This window comes from Semicossyphus pulcher, unplaced genomic scaffold (genome assembly GCF_022749685.1).
Source record: "Semicossyphus pulcher isolate SPU_LCO1_2020_fin unplaced genomic scaffold, fSemPul1.0.p SCAF_14, whole genome shotgun sequence".
Taxonomy (NCBI): Eukaryota; Metazoa; Chordata; class Actinopteri; order Labriformes; family Labridae; genus Semicossyphus; species Semicossyphus pulcher.
In genome coordinates, this window is record NW_027211648.1 from 9,502,958 (window position 1) to 9,521,756 (window position 18,799).

An 18,799-nucleotide genomic window follows, 5' to 3' on the forward strand; every position below is an offset into this window, starting at 1 on the left:
GATGACTACATCTGTGTATTGTTGGTGCCTTTGTCAGGTTCAGTTGGTTGGACTTGTCTGTCTGCCGCCATTTTTAGGCCGGGGTTTTTCTTGCTCTGCTCCCGGTCATGATGACCCACTGCCTTTTCCTCCAGAGGGGGTACTACACAACTATGGAAGAATATTATACTAATTTCACATGATGAATAAATGCAGCTCAGACATCAGATAATATGCAGACTACTGTTGGCATCCTGAAAATGTCCACACACACAAAAATCTACACCCAAAGTTTAACATAATGCCAGGATATAAACTTTATGCAGGACACTGACAGTCTATGTGTTTATGTACTGTATATACACATGTATATACGTGTGCATATATATAGGTATACATACATGTGTACACATAGAAGTACATGTACATTTGTTGAGCTTAAGCTATGCTTAATAGTGGGTCTCTGGGACAGCAGCAGAAAAAGCAACCTTGTGTTAGACCAATGCCTGTTCATCTATTCTGTGGTCGTCTCAATGTTTAATCTTGAATAAAACTACTGTTTGTTTACAGCAAGTCCGATAAGTGTGTATGTAATTAACCTAATGGACACATATTGTAAGTAGGAGCGCACACATAAGCCGGGTTAATGATGTGTGCTGTTTTTTGGCATCTTAGCTCAAGGAGTCACAGATGGGTGCAAGACTTACTTCTGGATGAAATACACAAAACAATATGCAGATAAAACATCTGTTTGTTGAAGGTCAAATGTAATTGGTAGGAAAAATAACAATGAAAAAAAAATCTATATAGCCTAATTTTATGTCGCGGCTGAGTAATGGTCCAAGTTCGTTCAACCAATGGTTAGTAAAATTGCATGCAGCCAATTACAAGAGCTCTAGCTTTCACAATTGTTGCGCCCCTTAGAGGTGAAGAGGTGTTTTGTTATGTAACAGGGAAGAATCCTGAACATGTGTTTTAAAAGTTAAACTTATGTCATGTTTCACCTAAAGGCCAACTATGGTATTTATGGGAGGACACTTCCCAACTTAACCAGACGTCTACGGCTGGCTCCTTTTGTCACGATTGTAACTTGCTGAAAGTCGCTTTCTTTTTTAGACAGTTTGAAGTTGTATCTGTAATCATCCATCTTTTCTTCGTTTGTTCAGCCATAGTAGATTGCTGTTTACTCACAACACTTGCAGAGACCGGAAAAGCAGCCGCTTAGCTCGGCCTACCCTCTCTGGCAGACCAACCACTGCTGGGTGATGGAAAACACGTCACTAACTGGGCGCTGCTTGTGATTTTTTCCTGCGAAAGTTGCACCAGACACCAAGTCTGTAATACTGCAAATGCAAAGGCTTTCATCAGTGGGCCATAAGCTCAATCACCATAATTGTAAAATGTATTAATATAGTGCCACCTTGAGATCAATGAGTGTCATGTTATGTGCCTGGGAAATGAGTTTGAATTTGGCAACCTGCCTGCAAATTGTGGTGTTTTGAGGACAAATAATATTTTCTGAAAGAACACTTTCAGTAGGGCTGAACAATTAATTGAGATCACAATACGGCCTACTGCAATTTACAAATCTCCGGAGATAAACTGTGTGTCAAAATACCATTTTCATTTCATACTGTGCTGCAGAGATGTTCTGGCCGACACATGAAACACAGACGTGAGTATCAAATACCTTTGTTTGGTAGATCCCCCCCAAAAATCACACCATAATCATTTTAATACGTTTTTCAATGAAAATGAAAATCATTTCTTTTAATATCGCAAATCATATCAAAAATGCAATAAGTCAAAAATTATTGCAATTAGATATTGTTTTTCAAAATCGTTCAGCCCTAACTTTCAGCAGAAAAAACAAAATCATAGGGCTCCAGCAGATTTTCTGATTGGACAATAATATACAACATTAAACTACCACTTTTTTATGGAGGCTGTTTAATGTAGAAGAGTAAAGTCAGAGGTATGACTTTAGGAGAGTCGAGATAGAAACATGAAGCACAGAGCAGTTCCACCAGTACCTATGAATATTTAATATAAATGGGATTTCACCATCAATGCATCAGTTTGTTGGTGCAGTGCCAAAAAAATACCGCTAGAGGGCATACTTCCACTGCTACAGAAGTGAATCCTGTTCGAATATTGCCAAATATATTGCACTGTGTGTGCTAGAGTGAGGTAGGGGGTGGGGTAATTAGAGAGACAAAGATGGAGGGGCATTTAAACAGGGCATTCATCAATAGAGGTCAGATATGCACTGCTTCACAGAGAAGCTATAGTCCTATTACTTTACGCTGCAACAGTTCTACCTCCAATACATAACAATTTAAATGTTACTTTCTCTGGTGCAGCCTGAATGTGGCATATTCAGTTTGTGGATACATTTTCTGTGATGAGAGAAATTTTTGCCGTTTAATAGAAGCTGCAGTGTTCCACATCACAGGACACAGAATATATTGTGTGCTGTTTATAGGTCACATCCGTGACAATGCTTTTCCACATTCTCACAGACGCTCACAGGCACAGGAGAAAACACTTACTGTCTTGGATTTGACCAGTGGAATAAAAAAAGTCATTGGGGGAAAAACACATGGACGGGAGTTTTAATTGAAAAATGAAATTGAAAAGAGAAAATTACATTTCTGGGAGGAGAAGTCCGAACAGAGAAATCCTCAGCGCTATGAGAGCACAGCTAAATCTAATTGTAACAGCTAACAGTAATTACCTTTCCTCTGTAATTAGTTTGTAAAGTGTCAGCCTCAGATAACAGTGTGAGACAGAAATTAGGTTGGAGATGGTGATGAAACATCCTTTTCAGCCCTATTCAGCAAAAACATTTTCCCTTTAAAACCTGTGGGAAACAGTGAAATAAACATGTAATCATGACTTACTGTTATATATGCAGTAGCTGCTGTACATGGCCACTTTATCTATGTTTCTGTTAACTTCTTATTTTTCACAAACAAAATCTTTCATCTCACGCTTTTAATCTCCCCCAAACAATAATAGTAACTAGTGAATCAGAGAACTGTAGGAATTGCATTTTTCTTCCTTTCTTATTCTTCTCTGTTAATAAGCAAGGCGGTGAGTAGCTTATTAGCTACCAGCTATTTGTTGAAATTTTGCACAGGCAGCAGAATTAATTTAAAAAAAAACTTGAAAATAAATTATTAAAGGAAATTCTCGCTTCTATAGACAATCTAGTTTTCTATGCCTTCCATAAATAGAAAATGTTGTCATGTTGCTTCCTGTAGTGATGATACCAGATCATTACCTTTAAAAACACATGTTCCTATGTTAATGAATGATTCTTGGTTTAAGTGCACACATACCCCTGTTGCTTGCACTTACAATAAGTAATGTATAACTGAGCTAAACTGAACTTTAAACTGTTTATGTTGTTGCCCTACACAACCTTACATTTAGATGTCGTCTTGCCTCATCATCAGTCCACAACTCTGCCTGTTGATACTGTAAGCTATCATAGCCGTCTACAGGATCTTTTGCTAATTCAATCAGGCTGTGCTAACAACACCTAAGTATCAGGGTAATTAGCATCTTGCTTTGGTCGTACCACGCCAAAACCAGTTTGGTTGTTATTCTGAGTGGTACATCTGCTCTAATTCTGAATACTTGAAACCATCTGTTAACTTGAATAGGTTTAGATCTATATTTGGCATTACTTAACAGCACTGTTGGATCGTACAGTCAATTGAAAAGGCTTTTGTTCTGTGAGTTTGAATTCCCTTTTCAAAGATGGCAGCTAAAATTGTTTTGGTGAATCTCCCAACACTTGATATCCAGTGTGGGATGGAGGCCAACCCAGTACGCAAACATCATAGATTGACTCTTCTAATCCTTACAAAATGTTCTCATATTTAGGGTGGTAAAATTCGGAAAAACTAAGTACATATATTTAAATAAGGTGCGAAACTCAGGTATTCATGCTTTCCTTTTTATGTCTCTTCAAATCCATTACACTTTAGAGGCAAAAATTGTATCCTATTTACTCCACTGCATTTGTAACAGGCAGCTAAATACAATTGTAACCTTACATATTAAAAGTGTATTAAAAACATATTAGAACCCCATTAAGATATTATCCATTGTAGATAAGTCCCAATATGTAAAGAAGTATTGGTTCCAGCTTGTCTATACATACAGATGTATGAGTATTATTTAGCCAACTAAATAGAAAATAAAAATGAAACCCCTTTCGCATGAGTAGGCTACTTTCACTTTTAAGTAAGCCTACATTTACGTAGTACTGTAAGATTAAGCGTTTAAAACTTCTAAGCAGTTTTTACACTCTGGTGTTGCTACTACACGAGTAGCAAATGAGCTCAAAACTTCTTCATACACTGGTCTTTAAGAAAAACGTACGTGGTGCCTTTTAAATGCATGACTTACACACTGAATAAGTATTCTTCTTTGATGTGTTCGATGTGCTGCTCGCATGTACAGTTTACATGTTTATATGATGTATGGGCACTCATATCTAACTGTTGTTCCCTACTTAACCCCTCACTTCTTCTAAAACTCGACTGGCTGACCCTCTTCCCTTATATTTTATAAAATGTGTGTCTCAATGTACGCTTTTCTTCACATAAAACACAATCGGTCCTTACCACTTCATCTGATGTACTGGAAATTTGCCGCGGCCTTGTTTTTTCACAAAATGATAGTCGTCTTGTCCAATCCCGTCTCCAGTAGAAGCTTGTCCCCGCCTGTTTTTGGCTCTTGAAAGTCCCTGGACTAATCAGCGCTCGCCTCCGTGTGTTCAGCCATTTTGTAAGAAAATCAAGCAAGTCTGCCGCCCTACCTTCGCTTCAGACCTGCAGTTTTTTTCTTGTGCAATGGACGGGTAAGTAAAAAAGAACTACTCTTAAGACTTTATTTTACACCGCAATTCGACCGCCGAACGTTTCCTCTTAATGTTTCCGTTAACTTCTGATGCAGTTCGATCCGCTGGCCGTTCGATTTAACCGTTAGACCGGGAAAGTTTTGAAACTGTTTTTTCATCAAAACATGCAACAGTTAGCACGAGCGTGAGCTAACTAGCAGCTGCTAGCCGACGCTACTTTTAGCTTACGTTAGTTATGTGAACCGTTTGAACGGACATATTTTATCATTATATGTTAACGGAACTCAAAGCAAACGTAGCTCAATAGGTGTAATGATATGAATGGGCCTTTATACTGTTTACGTAAAACACTGGAAGTAGTCTGTTTGCTATCGCCGACACTAGTTAACATTGGCTAACTGTACCTTGGTAACTTGGTTTCACGGGAGCTCGAGCGCTGGCTAAAGCAACGTGTCTCATTTCCGCATTCACTTGTCTGCTGAGTGCCAGGGCCATGTTGAAGATGTCTGGCCTGAACATTTCTCGTTGATTTAATCTGAGACTTCACCGGGTTATCTATACAGGGTAGGTTACACAATAGATCGTTCTTTTAATTGATCGTTTTCTACCGTTAACGCGGCTCTTTTGATCAGTTGAATTCGACGGTTTAAGAGACTTCCGATGAAGCCTGAATGTTGCGTTGAAATATTTCGGGAAAACGCCATGTACATTTTATGTTAGGGATCTTTTTTATTATATTGTTCTAAGTGTCGGTTTTTTATTTTGTCTACTTATTACAGCCGCCTAGACGCTGACTTGTACCCTCTGGGATCCGGCTACGTCCCTGAAATTGAGTAAGTATTTCGTATATTTTTGCATTAGAACGTTTTGTTGTGATTCTTTACAAACTTGGAACATGTTCTCATCACTGAATGAGGAAGTGAATTTGCCTTATCTGAACAAAATTTTGCAACGACTGAGTTTCCAGAGAGCTCTCTGCTGTGATGAATTCTTTAACAGGATCTCATGTTTTCTGTATATTTATGAACTTTCTCTCTCGTTTACAGCAGTGTCCATGACATATCAGTTGGCACAAAGGTAGGCAATTTTTTAATCATCCTTTCTTTGCAGCAAGGCTCCTTTTCACTTTCCCTTATTTCACGTACTACATAATGAAAATGTAAGTTAGATTTTGGGTGCAATTTTCATAAAAGTCTTGACATCAAAATAGAGATGAAGATGAGTTCTACTTCGGAAAACTTACATTTTAGGAAGCAGAGGTTTTACAAACCAAAGAATGTAACCAAGTTTGAGGTCTTGAATAGCCTGTCAGTTTGCAAGAGCTTCCTCTGTAATTACAGAACTGCTGCCAAAAGCCATTTCTCATGTGTAATGAGTTTGCAGTTGCAGGCTGTTTCTCCTTTAAAGATTTATGATATACAACCGAATGGTCAGCACATAGAGGTGGCAGCGACTTGACTGTTGAGATGAATTCTAATAGATTATCAAAGGTGGGGTTTTGTTTTCCCATTTCTGTTTGCTTGTGTGGTTGTTGGTAAACGGAACTTCCTGTTGTTTATTTTGTGTGTTTTTAATAGCCTGTTGGACTTACTGGAATGTTAAGAAAGCAGCTGAATCCAGCCCTGATCCTTTTATTCAGTCTCGTTTCTATCACAGTGAAACAAATTTGTATTGTCCAGTGTTAATCTTTTTTTGCATGAATCTGGTTTTATCGTTTTTAGAAATGGGGGAGCTGTTTAGTAATTACTCTACATGTTTGCATGTGCAAACAGTGTCTGCAAACTTGTTTAAAGGGGATCACATTTGTTTTTGGCTGGTTGTTAACTTGCGTAGCCAATAAAAATGCCTGCTTAAGTAGTCATCCTTGGTAACAGGGCCTGGGGCAGCTATGTGTAGGTGGAGTAATTGAACTAAAGACTGTAACCATCCTCCCTCAACTGTGCTCATCCTCCCCGACCAAAGGTCTTAACACTGTTTAAACAAGCGCCCTGGTACACACGCCCGTTACAGTGACACACCCCACCCCCTCTATTCATTTCAAAGGGGCCTTTTACTTTTCAACATGTTAACAAAGCAAGATTTTATTGGTGCTCTTCATACTTGACTCTTAATGTGAGTCTTTTTTTCTGCAACCTTTCCTGTTTTCTGGATTTTATGTGCTGCGGTAATGATGATGCTGAGTTATGGAGCGTTGCCTTGCTGGAATCTGTAATTATTCCGTCTGGGCAGAGCGTCTGGCATTCCGCGGTCACATTCCAATCTCCCCCCTCCAGCCCCCTGGTGAGGCACAGCTCCCTGCCCCCCCTCCACCGGTGAAGGCTGAGCACAGTGAACAAACGTGTCTCTACCTGTGCTCTTTTTCTTTGTGCTTTCCCATCAAGATTACCACCCACCAACCCTCTTGCAGGGTTCCTTACAAACGCCAATATAAAAAAACACCATGGATAAAGTTGCTTTATAAGATTGTAATGCGTTAGACCAGACAGTTCTTTTTTCGTTACTTTGATGCAATGCCTCCATTACCGCTTTTAAAGTTAAGTTCAAGGTAGGCCGACTCCATTGTCTGTGAGAGGAAGCTGCTACAGTTTCAGTATGCTGGCCAGTAATGTGTCATCGTATCCTGAAGGTTACTATTATACTGTTAGCGCTCTGAGCAAACAAAGGATGTGAACAAGTCAATACACATTTAGTGGGGTTGTGATGGAAAAAAGGGTTTGGCGATGTGTGGGAGTTGACTAACAAACCATTTATAAACTCTGTTTTTCTTCCACTGGCTCTGCAACTTTCCCCTCTGCACTCAGTTTAACACTCGCTCCTAAACCTGTACGTATATTCCCCAGTCAGTTACACAGTCCTCTGTTCTGTATGTGACTCGATGTTCCCTGCTTTGCACTGTAGACTTGCTCAGCTCTGGGGTTTATTATTAGAATGAGGAAGTAGGGGGGAGAGAGGGAGAAAGCGAGTCCTGCAGTCGAACAGTTACCATCAGTCCCCGGGAGGAAATTTTAGCAAAAGCCTGGACACAGGCCTGATCTTTCTGCTCCTCCTGTTTGGAGTTGGTCTGCTGACTGATAATGTGACACAGCCCGCCCACGAGCATTGAGTCAGGCTGGAGCCACTTCCTTCGTTTCTCATGGCTTGCATCTGGCAATGACACAGTCATTAAGCAAAAAATATGGTCTCTTACATTTTCCTTCCAAACACTAGTGCACAACAGCCTTTTACCAACATTTGTCATAACAATATGAGCTAACATGATCTTTTTTAAGCCCTCTCCTGTAATGCAACCAATGTGTCACAAACTACTCATTGTCTCCTTTTGGGTCTTGTAGTTTATTTTGTGTCTTTGTCATCGCGGGTGAGTGATTTCCTGCCGTGTATGAATTCCATTCATGTTTAGATTTATAAATTGTTCTAAAAGGGGGCAGCCCGATGCTGAGTCCTCAATGAAAAGGCAGCAGGAATGCATATTGTTGCTTGAAGTTTGTGAATTGGAATAGCAGACGCTGTTTGCGTGGGCCTCCGAGTGAGAGTGGCCTACTCAGCGCAGCCATCTGGAAGTCAAAGGGCAGTATACTACTGCTTACAGTGTTGTGTTCTCACAGCCACCATCTCTGTACGCCACTCTTCCCTACAAGGCACCAGGCTAATTTACCTCTGCCTTTAATTAATAGAAATTCTAGTGAGTCGCCTGACTGGAACCCACCCATGAACATCTTGCATATGTAAAGGCCAAGACTCACAAGGTGGAGAAGAATGCTAGCAAACCTGCATGACCGGTTGTTATTAAAGCGCTCCAGGGCTCTTCAACTCCCAGAGAGTCCTTAGGGCTCCATATGTGTGTGTGCTGCCGCGTAACAATGCCCCTAGTCTCAGCCGGAACAGGACCTCCATTGTAGCGTGTTGTAGAGCTTAGGCTGCTGAGCCACTTCTTGTGACTGCTATACTTCATCTCCCACAAACACACACACACACAGCCCTGTAACAGCATTTTATATCTACTAAAGCGAGAGAGAGATAGAGAGGGAGGACATCAGACAGTAAAGTAGTGTGAGCTGGAAGTATCCCCATCTTGTCTTCCTATTCGGCGGGCTTCAGCGTGTTATCCTTCCTCCTAATGCTGAAATATGAGAAGATGGGTTGTACTGACTGACAGCTGTTGTTCAGATAAGCTTTTACTGCTGACTTGTGTGCTTAAATCTGAACAGTAGCTGTTCCTCGAGTGTAAAACATGATGATTTGGCACATTGCCTCAAGTCAGAAATAATGGACCACCGTGACTGTGACTTTAAGGGTTGTAGGCAATATTGTGAGAGAAGAGTGTAAAATGGGATGGAAGACGTGGTTGTGATGGGGAAGTCAAACATCCCTGCCAAAAAGCTAGATCTCTTAATTCTCTCTTGTGGGGAAGGTGGAGTTCTTTTCAAGCGTGTTTGCTCAATCCTCTTTTGGTTATCAGATTACTTCCTGCTTTATCACACAATGGCTCGGTAATATGAGAGCCGTGCTCTCCACCTGCCATGCTGTGCCCTCATTGGTGAAAGCACTGAAGTGAACCATTGTTTTCTCTCCTTCTACAGAGGGGATCCGACGAACTCTTTTCTTCCTGCATATCCAACGGGCCCTATATCATGAACTCAGGTAGGGCTGTTGCTATGGATGGGCGCATCCTCTTTTATTGAAGTGCTTGTCGTGTCTGTGTTGTTTGTGTTGCCATGACAATCAATCCATTATTCAAGACTAACCAGAGCCTTCTGTTCCCTCCCTGATTGTATCTGCTTCTGTTTTCCCTGCAGCCAATGGCAACGACAGCAAAAAATTCAAAGGTGACGTCCGCAGTCCCGGTGTTCCGTCACGCGTGGTCCACGTCCGCAAGCTGCCCAGCGACATTAACGAGGCTGAGGTTATCGGACTGGGACTGCCCTTTGGGAAGGTCACTAATCTGCTGATGCTGAAAGGGAAGAACCAGGTAAGGACTGATATCTGCAGGTCTTCTCACCAAACCTGTATGTCTCGCACTCCCGGGTGGATTTCTCTTGAGGCCCTGGGGAAAGGGATCAGCTTTCTGTCCTGACCTGAAAATGATGACAAAGACCCTTTTGTAACAGCGTTGTGGTTTAGTGGGTAGGACAAGAACTCTACTTGCTGAAGTTTCAAAGAGGAAGACTTTGAAACCCCCTTTTAATGCCTTCATTATATCCCGTTTTCTTATACCTGAAGCTCTGTGAGTTAAACACAACGGGGATGGGGCAGTGACTATAAAGACACAATGAAAATGCTCATAATTAGAAAGGTCTGCAACAGGTCTGCTAAACTATAACGACAGCCTTTTAAACATAGCCTCAGAGTGGCATCTAAAGAGGGAAATAAAACTGATCTGTTCTGCTGATCCTCTCCTGCAGGCCTTCCTGGAACTGAACAGCGAGGAGTGTGCACAGACGATGGTGAGCTACTACTCCTCTGTCACCCCTGTCATCAGAAACCACCCCATTTACATGCAATACTCAACCCACAAGGAGCTCAAGACGGACAACTCCCCCAACCAAGTGGTAAGTGTTGATTGTCATGTGATCTGTTTGGATTAGAGACTTCAGTTACTGTATAATTAATCACTAGATGGAAAGAGTTCTGGTATTGGCCAAATGCAGAAAATATGAATTGTATATATTTGTAATGACAAATGTATTTTTAGGGACGTCAATCGATGAAATGCAATGTTTGTGTTCAATAATTTTGTTGCTCCATATGCAAAGATTAATGCCTCATCTAATTCTGCTTACTGAGCATAGCTACCATATTAAGAAGGTCCTCTGTCCTCTCTGTGCAGCGTGCCCAGGCAGCTCTGCAGGCTGTCAATGCACTGCATGGAGGTGGGATGGGAAGCATGGCCATCTCCGCCGACGCTGCCACCCTCGGTGTAGGAGCAACCCAAAGCCCTGTCCTCAGAGTCATAGTGGAGAACCTCTTCTACCCCGTCACCCTGGATGTTCTGCACCAGGTACATTGTGAACTAGTTGTTGGCTAAATTTCAGTTTCAGCAGAGCGACATCCTTTTCAATATTGAAACACGCCTTGTGCTGTCGGCGGCGGAGATTAAAGTGACATGCAGTATTTGCACAAGGAGTTTCTTCAACACAGTTATTACCTCGATGTGTTTAGTGAGTGATGCACAAACGTAGTGTATCGTGCACTTATGCCAAGTGATACAGTTTGACAACAGACTCTACAGCCCATTTATCTACCATGAATATATTTGATATTTTTGTTTTATTTTCTTCCACTTTCTGTTACCGAACAATGTTTGTCTGTAGCTCATGTGTATTTCATTCTCCACAAAATATTTAGTCTAGTTTTAAAAGGATATGCAAATGTATCACATTTGTTTCTCGTCCTTGTTATTAAAATTACATTTTATTTTCTGATCTGTGCTGTCACCATGTCCTCTGATCATGCCGTCTCCCCTCCCCAGATTTTCTCCAAGTTCGGCACTGTGCTGAAGATCATCACCTTCACTAAGAACAACCAGTTCCAGGCTCTGATCCAGTATGCCGATGGCATGACAGCTCAGCACGCCAAACTGGTAAGACTGGTACAACTCTGTGTCATGAGATTTCAGAGTGAGGTTGTCACCTTTTGAGTACAGATCGATGGGTGGTTTTCAAACCATTGCATCTACACTGCTGTGTGTATAGCAACATGTTTGCTACACATTCATGTATTAACCATTTCTCCCGCACACAAGTTGCCTTAACCCTCGTGCTCTGATATCTTTCTCAGTCTCTGGATGGGCAGAACATCTACAATGCCTGCTGTACCCTGAGGATCAGCTTCTCCAAGCTCACCAGCCTTAATGTCAAGTACAATAACGACAAGAGCAGAGATTACACCCGGCCCGACCTCCCCACTGCAGATTCACAGCCCTCCCTTGACCACCAGACCATGGCAGCTGCTGCATTTGGTAAATTGCTGTAACTGTTAACAAGCCTTTAATTACATAGTAGAATTAGCAAGTTTGTTTTTTTTAAAGCAGATTAAAAAGTAAGTAGATATTTTTCTGAAACCTTTGTGTTCTCATTTGTTGTTGTCTCTCGTCCCAGCTGCGCCAGGCATAATCTCAGCTCCTCCCTATGGTGGAGCCCATGCCTTCTCCCCAGCCTTTGCTATCCAGCAGACAGCAGGTCAGTAAACAAACTCTCTCACTGATCCATGTCCTTCATTACGTGACCTGTTTACTTGACACTTGCCTAACATTTCCCAGAGATCCCTTCAATATTTGAAGAGAAACAAGATAAAAGCGACGAATGTTTTGTTCCTCTCAGGTCTGTCGATGCCTGGTATTCCCGGTGCCCTGGCGTCCCTGGGTGTGAGTCATGGGGGCATGGCGGCTGCAGCAGCGGCTGCTAGCCGCCTCGGCCTCTCAGGGCTCGCTCCCGCCGGAAACAACGTCTTGTTGGTCAGCAATCTGAACCCTGAGGTCAGTACACTTACTAGGCTTAAACAGCTCTACATCAAGCCTCTGTCAGCGAAGTGATGAGAAAAGTGTTATAGTGCTATTTGTTTGCGCCAGGGTTCATTGACCTAGAGCTCTAGTTGTAGCTCTAGAGAAGTAGTTGGAGAGTACCCTCACCAAAGTTTTATATAAAAAGGGGGGTCATCGAGTCCAAACCTTTTTCTCTTTCAGGCCCTCTCTGTGTTTGACCAAACCTGCTGCATTTCTGACCTGCCACTTTGCTCACTGTGAATTTTAAGTTTATTCAAAACACTAACTTCTTTTTATTTTTTTTTTAAACTTACCATTTCATATCTTCATTTTTGTCCATTAGTTGAAATCATTCTTGAGTTGTTGGAGAGACAATATTACTTTTTCCTTTTTATATTGTTAAAAGAAACTCATCATGTTACGTGATTTAGATTTAGGTCTTGTTTAAAATCGATAGTGTGTAGAAGGTACAAGTAGTCTGTCAAACTCATAACATTTACTGTAGCTAAGTAGTCATTACAATAAACATTGTAATTTTAAGTTTGAACAGGATTATTAGAAGCGATAGTCAGATTTGATTGTTTTATTAAAATGTAATTTAAAATTATCTTAGTCATAGCGTGTAATTTAAAAGTACATATTGTCTCTGCCTTTTTCTGTATTTCATTGTTAATCTTTTTTCTCTTCTTTTTCTCCTAGTGTTCCCATAGTGACAGTGCATTTTAATTTAGCCAGTTCTACTGTCTGAAGCACTACATTTCTTTGTGTATACTGACCTTGTTTTTTTACTTCCTTTTTTCTCTCTCTTCTTTCTCTGTCCCCCTCTCCCTCTTTTTTTGTTTTAAACCCCCCCCCCCCCCCCCCCTCACCTCAACTCCTGCCAACTGACTGCACGCCCCACGACCAATTGTTCCTTCTCTCCTCCTCTTTACCCTGCCACTCCTCTGTTACTACAACTACAACCACTCCTCCTTCCACCCAACCAACCAACCAACCATCTCTCTCCATATTGTCCCAAATTTGGATACCGCCCACAAATTGAAAACACAACAAAAACCAAACATTGGCGACCCTGATTTCGCCATCATCTGTCCTTTCCTCCATCTCATCTTTGTCTCTCTTTCCTCCTCTTCCTTCATTCTCGTGCTCCTCCTCTTCTTGTCCTCTCTTCATTCTCTTCGTCCCTCATGCCTCTCCTTCCTCCATGGTACTGTGGCCTTCCTGTGGACCTCGCTGCCTGTGGCCTGCGGACATGTCCTGACTCCACTCCACTGTCCTCCACTCCGCTCCGTCTCTTTTCCCCTGTCCCCTGTTCCCTATCCCCCTTTGGCCCCCTGCCCCGCTGCTCCCCCTGCTGTCTCTAAAGAGCGTTACGCCACACTGCCTCTTTATTCTTTTCGGTACGTTATCATCCTTTCATCTCTTTTATTTATTACTACTGTTACCTCGCAAGGTGGGCATGTCTTGTCTCATGTTGTTGGCTTTTATTTTTTTAACCACTGATGTCTCGTCATCAGGCTACAGGGCTATGAAGGGTGGGGGTGTCTGTTTGTTTTGGGGGTTTGTATGACCTGTTTTGGTTGTTGTGGGTTTGTGTGAGGAAAGTAAGGTGAGAACACCTCACAAAGCCGCAGCATTTCATTAAATTTTAAACAGCAGTGCTTTACTGTCCATAGGCAAAAAACATTTGCAGTTTTTCATCTTCAAAGAGCAAAGAGCCCCTCAATGGAAACACCGCCTCGCTAAAAAGAAATGTGGGGATCATTTTGTTCGGGAATGAGGCGAGGAGCCAATCTAAATTCCAAAGCATCACCCCCAGGAAAAGGATAAAAGTCAACACTTTATTTGGCTCTGCACGGTCTAATTTTAAGCCGTGAAAATTCATCAAATTTTCATTTTTGTTAGGTTGATTTTTTTTCCTCTAAGTGTTTGCCCCGAGTCCCTCAGAAACAGAACACGTAACGATGAAATGCTGCTGCTTTTTCTTAGTGTTTATGAGTTGACATATCACTCGGATTATGTCACCATATTTTTTTTTGCAGTCTGTCTCAGTTACTCTAATGTAGGTATGTGCATGTTTAGTTTATTCTTGCATGTCTCTCTTAGTAGGCCCTCAAGTTGGTCCAAAAGAATCAACTCAATCAGAACCATTGCTTTTTTTACTACTCTTTGATTTATGTCTTCAAATCACCACCTCCCCTTTCTAAGCATAACCATTGTAGCTATCACTATCTGTAATTGTTTTCTAGGAGGGCTTATGTAGGATTAGTTCTAGCCATTCTCTGCAGAACTGAACAGAAAATTAGTAGAATAGCCTGACATTGATTTATTAATCAGAAAGCGTTCTTTCAGTTGCAGTAGGAATATCAATGTCCCAGATTTGATGTTTTAAAGCAGTCTTTGTTGCTGTGATTGGCTGTGTGGCTGCTGTTAAGGCTGTGTTCTTTTGTCGCACTTGTATCATAACACCCTCCTTTATCATCCCTTAGGTGTGTATGGCGACGTGATGAGAGTGAAGATCCTGTTCAATAAAAAGGAGAATGCTCTGATCCAGATGTCTGATAGCACACAGGCTCAGCTAGGTAGCTACACTCCAGCGCCGCAAACACTATTGGCTCTCTTTTGATCTATCATGTTCTTTCATCTTTTTCGCCCGGCGTCATTTTACCACACTTTGTTATTAGTCTTTAGTCTGAGCTGAGCGAGCGGTAACACAGACGTACGGTCTCTTCTAGAATTCCACGTGTTGACTGTCTTGTATTTCTCCCAGCTATGAGCCACCTGAGCGGCCAGCGTCTTCACGGCCGGGACATGCGTGTGACCTTTTCCAAACACACCACAGTGCAGCTGCCCAGAGAAGGCCACGAAGACCAGGGCCTCACGAAGGACTACGGCAACTCACCGCTTCACCGCTTCAAGAAGCCCGGCTCCAAAAATTACTCCAACATCTTCCCACCCTCCGCAACGCTCCACCTCTCCAACATACCGTAAGTGCTGCTGCGGGAGGCTCATTTCCATCCCCTGCTCTCTCTCTCTCTCTCCCCCCGGCAGCTTTTGTGCTCTAAGCTTTTTCCTTTGTAGTCCTGACTCGTTTTATTCTATATTTAGTGCTCTGGATTAAGTAGTTGTGACAGTATTTTCTAAACCATGCTACTCCAGAGGTGCATTTATAGATTTAATGATGTCCCTTGTGTGTTGTTTCACCATTCCAGCAAATAAACCCCAAAAATGCAAAAAAAGTACCGGGTTAGTAAACCCACATAAATGCTTTGTGCTGATTCTTTGTTTCAGGCCTTCTGTGATGGAGGATGACCTCAGGAGGCTTTTTGCCAGCTCAGGAGCCACAGTCAAGGCCTTCAAGTTCTTTCAGTAAGTCTCAGCTGAGTCACATGTCGGGTTATTATGATGGCATATGAGGTTGAGCGTACCACAACCTGCCTCAAAGACAAAGCCACTTTTCTATTTCATTCTTACTAAATCAAAGACCCTCACAAAGCGGGCAGTATGTTTTCACTTTAAGAACACATTGTTCTCTTAACTTCGCAGGAAGGACCGCAAGATGGCCCTGATCCAGATGGGCTCAGTCGAGGAGGCGATCGAGTCCCTCATCGAGTTCCACAACCACGACCTGGGAGAGAACCACCACCTTCGAGTGTCCTTCTCCAAGTCCACCATCTGAGTGCCTTTTCCCTCCTCCCTCCAAGCCTGTTGCCGTCTGAATGCTACTCTGTCAAGGTTGCCTTCAGTTGAAATGGCCACCATTACATAAACTTGGGTGTGGTTCTTTGTAGAAAGTTGCTTCCTTCATCCCCATTCATAATTATCCCCCACCATTAATAGCTTTCAGTGTAGGATTTAATTATTACTTTTTGATTTTTGGTTCCAACTCTTTTCATAGTATAAGACAATAACTTTCTTTTGATTTACTGTCTCATAAACTTTAGTTCAGTATAAAATACAAGTGATTTAAAATTCAGATGCAGACATGAATAATTCCTCTCGTCCCACACAAATTCATTGTTCTGCTTTACAGCTGTTTGTGTTCGACTAGATGTGCTAACATGAGCTGAAATTAGGTTCTTACGACTTACAGCTTGTGAATACATTTATCTGCATCACTCAGCGAGTGGCAGGTCCTGGCCGAAATGACAGTATTTACATGCAAGTCTTAACAGGCGACGCTAAAAATAGGTCCAAACTTAGCTCAGGAATGAGCCACTTGTATGTACACTGGTCAAGTGCATAACTGGTTCTTTGTAGTCCAACCTAATCATTAATTTGTTCCAGATTCTTTTAGTTGTAAGTGGGGTCATTGGGACCGGCAACATTCTGCAAAGAACCTTTTTATTATTTCAGAGGGCAAGTAGGGGTAACGGATGAACTGTCACTTTAGACCAAATCGTTTAAACAGAAAAGACACCCTCCACCATGGATGTATGCTTCTGTGGATGAGTTACACCAGACACACTTTAGCATTCCTTTTACTATCATAGTCGTGTGGATATATCTGTGTGTGCTTTTTTTCCAATGCCACTCTGAACCTGTTCGGCCAGTCGCAAACGGTTAAAAACAAAGGATTTTGTTTTGGCTCACAGCAATTTAGTTCCATAGTAGATTTTTTTCTCTCCTGAAAACGCCCACCTATTTGCTTTGGGGGATCCATACCACTATCAAAAGTTATTCAATAAGGACACTGTTTGCCTTTTTATCTACAGTCTCGTGCCTTACTTTGCCCCAACCGTGTTGCCTGAAGCGTAGCTATGGCTTCATTCGGACAGGAAGTGGCTCTTAAAATGCCTTTTTTTTTTTTCTCTCTCTCTTGCCTTTCGGTATGTACCAGCATTGTAAGAACACAGGAAGTGGCTCATTCAATCTTCAGTTTTTTCTCCTCTGAAGAACACAAATGTTTATCTATAGGTTCGTATGCATATATCCCCATTTTATGTATGTAGAAACTCTGAATGTAAGTCAGTTAGATGCCTAATAAGTTTTTTTTCTAAGTGATGTAGCTCTGTTAGGTGTTTTGTTGCAGGAGTAGAGCTGTATCCAGCCCTCCTGTCTTACAGTCCCCATCACCTCCATTTAGTCCTTCCTCAGTAGGGACAGTGGTGTTCGGGACCTCATTTAACCATATTACGTTCATCTATATGTGGACACATATATACTCATTTATCTTTTCTTTAAATGTTAGCATTTACACGTGTATCACTGCTTAACTGATACCTGTATGTAGCTGCTGGGTTGATTCTTATCACAGTGCCTTGACTCCTTAAGATTTCAATCTGAGGCGGAGACCCTCTCTGGCCTGGTCAGTTGACTTTGTTTACCTCTGGTTCAGGTGTTTTATCTTACCTGTCTGCAAAGGTGCCTTTATTCCATTTCTATTCAGGTAATCCTACCTGTGAGAGGGCAGCTTGGAGGCATTTGTCAACCACAAGTACCAACAGTCTTGGACTGTATCTAAAAACCCAGTTTATGATTTTTTTCTTAAATTCAAGAGAACAGGATTACAGGGTGAGAACAACTCGCCCGCTCCCTGTCTGTGCCCACGTACACAGTCAGGTTCTTTAGTGCACTTTTCCTCAACGTTAGGTCCAAGTTGGCGCCATCACACTGAAGTCTTAAACGTCACATTCCTGCGTGCCTCCAGCACCAGTTTTCCACGGCCTCGACCACTGTAGTTTTGGACCAGATGCAGACGCGCTCTGTCTCTATTTTTGTAGAAGATTATTATGCATGGTGTAACGAAGCTTCATGTAGCTACAGACGGTTATTGCTGTTAAGGACCAAAGTATCTTCTACCCCCAGCTGTTTTGTAGTGTTGTGATATTTCTAAAGGGTTTTTTTTTTTTTTTTCACATTCCTGCTGTTTCATGAGAACACAAGGCTCCAATTTTCCTTTCCTCTGTTCCTCAGATGCCTTGTACGAGAGTCGCATGAAGTTGAAATCTTTTTGTTTTAAACCTTTACTGTAAATTGTTTGACTTTACAAAGAGCCTACTTTGGTGGAGATTGCCTTAGAATGGATACTTAAAAGAGCCACAGTGCTAGCTGTGATGTCGATTGTAGATTATATGCCTTTCCAGTTTTGTTAAAAGCTTTTATTTTCTCTCCTTTTTTTTATATGGGGGCGGGGTGGGGTTATTGTATGAAGCGGGGTTGATGGTTGTACATATTCATGTTTTTGTATCACAAAATGATTTGGAGTCTATCCACTTTACGTTAAAAACATGTATATTTTGATAAACAATACAGACCTATTAAGCTCTCTGGAGCTGTAAAAACAAAAAAAGCCTTTTGTAACACAAAGACATTAAACCTATCTGAACACACAAGTGTCTCTGTATGTGCCCCACTCCCCCCCCTCCCTTTGCCATTCTGTTCTTGTCTCTTGCATCTTCTGCTGCCTTCAATAAATCTTTAGTTTGTTCCTTCTTTCATCTGGCCTCATTTGGTTCCTGTCT

At 41.8% G+C, this 18,799-nt stretch overlaps 1 protein-coding gene across 1 annotated transcript; it reads left to right on the forward strand.

Annotated features, from left to right (window-relative positions):
- Positions 1-4,816: 4,816 nt before the first annotated feature.
- Positions 4,817-18,770, forward strand: ptbp1a (polypyrimidine tract binding protein 1a). Its single transcript, XM_069661290.1, has 16 exons — positions 4,817-4,855; positions 5,635-5,688; positions 5,902-5,932; positions 9,436-9,496; positions 9,652-9,824; positions 10,258-10,404; positions 10,683-10,853; positions 11,325-11,435; positions 11,633-11,813; positions 11,953-12,033; positions 12,175-12,329; positions 13,702-13,735; positions 14,825-14,917; positions 15,106-15,322; positions 15,627-15,704; positions 15,882-18,770. The coding sequence occupies exons 1-16, from the start codon at positions 4,848-4,850 to the stop codon at positions 16,012-16,014; spliced, it is 1,728 nt and encodes a 575-aa protein (XP_069517391.1). The 5' UTR covers positions 4,817-4,847; the 3' UTR covers positions 16,015-18,770.
- The last annotated feature ends 29 nt before the right edge of the window (positions 18,771-18,799 follow it).